The sequence below is a fragment of the Eimeria mitis genome, genomic scaffold, assembly GCF_000499745.2.
Source record: "Eimeria mitis Houghton genomic scaffold, Emh_scaff6338, whole genome shotgun sequence".
In the NCBI taxonomy this organism is placed as follows: Eukaryota; Apicomplexa; class Conoidasida; order Eucoccidiorida; family Eimeriidae; genus Eimeria; species Eimeria mitis.
In genome coordinates, this window is record NW_013574518.1 from 1,546 (window position 1) to 3,052 (window position 1,507).

General features: G+C 62.8%; 1 protein-coding gene across 1 annotated transcript; it reads right to left on the bottom strand.

Annotated features, from left to right (window-relative positions):
- Window positions 1–70: 70 nt before the first annotated feature.
- On the bottom strand, window positions 71–970 carry EMH_0087100 (uncharacterized protein; the record flags this gene model as incomplete). The annotated part of the gene is made up of 1 exon (XM_013501113.1): window positions 71–970. One exon carries the CDS (start codon window positions 968–970, stop codon window positions 71–73), a length of 900 nt encoding a protein of 299 aa, XP_013356567.1.
- Window positions 971–1,507: the final 537 nt, after the last annotated feature.

Sequence of the window (1,507 nt, forward strand, 5' to 3'; positions counted from 1 at the left end):
GAGTTAGTAGTTGCCGAGTGTACGTCTCTGCCCCATAGATAGATCGAGGGGGCCCCCCGCCTTGTGTTTCTTAGGGTGCCTTTCCTGGGGGCCCCTTTGTCGGCGGCAGCCCTGGCTTGGATAGGGCGGGCTTAGCGGGGGCCAGGGGCTTCGCCGGCAGAGCTGGCTTTGCTGCTGCTGGGGCCCCCTTGGCTAGTGCAGGTAGAGGCTTTGATGGGATCACAGGCTTAGCTAGCCCGGGCTTGGCTAGCCCGGGCTTGGCTAGCCCGGGCTTGGCTAGCCCGGGCTTGGCTAGCTCGGGCTTAGCTAGCGCTGGCTTGGCTAGCGCTGGCTTGGCTAGCGCTGGCTTGGCTAGCCCAGGCTTGGCTAGCTCAGGCTTGGCTAGCGCTGGCTTCGCTGCTGGGGCCTTTGCTGCATCGGGCTTCGGGGCTAAGCCTGGCTTGGGGGCCCCCCCAACAGGAGGCTTGGGGGCCCCCAAAGGCGGCTTGGGGGCCTCCCCAGGCTTGCCTACAGGGCTGGCCTTTGCGTCTGTCTTGGGGCCCCCAGCTGCTTCTTTAGCTGGCATAGGCGCTGCCTTCTCCCCCTTAGAAACAGGGGCCCCCGGGGGCCCCCCTGGCTTGGCTGGGGTAGGAGTAGGAGGCCCTGGAGTCTTCGCATCCTTACCAGGACCCTTTGCTGGGGGGCCCCCACCAGGGGCCCCCGGGGCCCCAGGGGCCCCTGGGGCCCCTGCCTTTGGGTCCTTTGCTGGGGGTAGGCCTGGCTTAGACGGCGGCGCCGCTCCCCCCTTTGCCTGGGGGCCCCCGTCTGCCCCTGGCTTTGGGGCCCCCGGCAGTGGTGGTTTGCTCCCCTCAGGCTTGGGGGGCCCCCCTGCTGCACCCGGTAGAGGGGGCCCCCCTGGCTTCGCAGGAAGCCCTGGCTTCTCCAGGGGGCCCCCCGCCGGCTTGGGGGGCCCCTTAGCTGGTAACTCCATCTTTGCCGGGGGGCCCCCCGGCTTGGGCGATTCAGCTGTCTTTGCTGCTGCTGCTGCTGCTGGTGCTGCTGCTGGTGCTGCTGGTGCTGCTGGCTTTGCGAGGCCCCCTGTAGGTGGTTTAGGTAGTTCAGGCTTTGCTGCTGCTGCTGTTGCTGTTGCTGCTGGTGCTTTGGTGTCTGCTGCAGCACCTATCTTTGCTGCTGCAGCAGGCTTAGCTGCATCTTCTTTACCCCCAATAGAACCCCCAGGCTTTGGCAGTTCTGGCTTAGATAGAGGGAGCGAGGGTTTAGGTAGTTCAGGTTTAGATAGAGGTAATGAGGGTTTAGGGAGCTCGGGTTTGGGGGTTTGTAGCGAGGGTTTAGGGAGCTCGGGTTTGGGGGTTTGTAGCGAGGGTTTAGGCAGCTGGGGTTTTGCTGCTGCTGCGCTTGGCTTCGATAAACCCTCCTTTGCTGCCTCCTCTGTCTTCTTTGCCCCTGCACAGAACAAACCAAAAATTATATATATATATATATATATATATATATATATATATATATA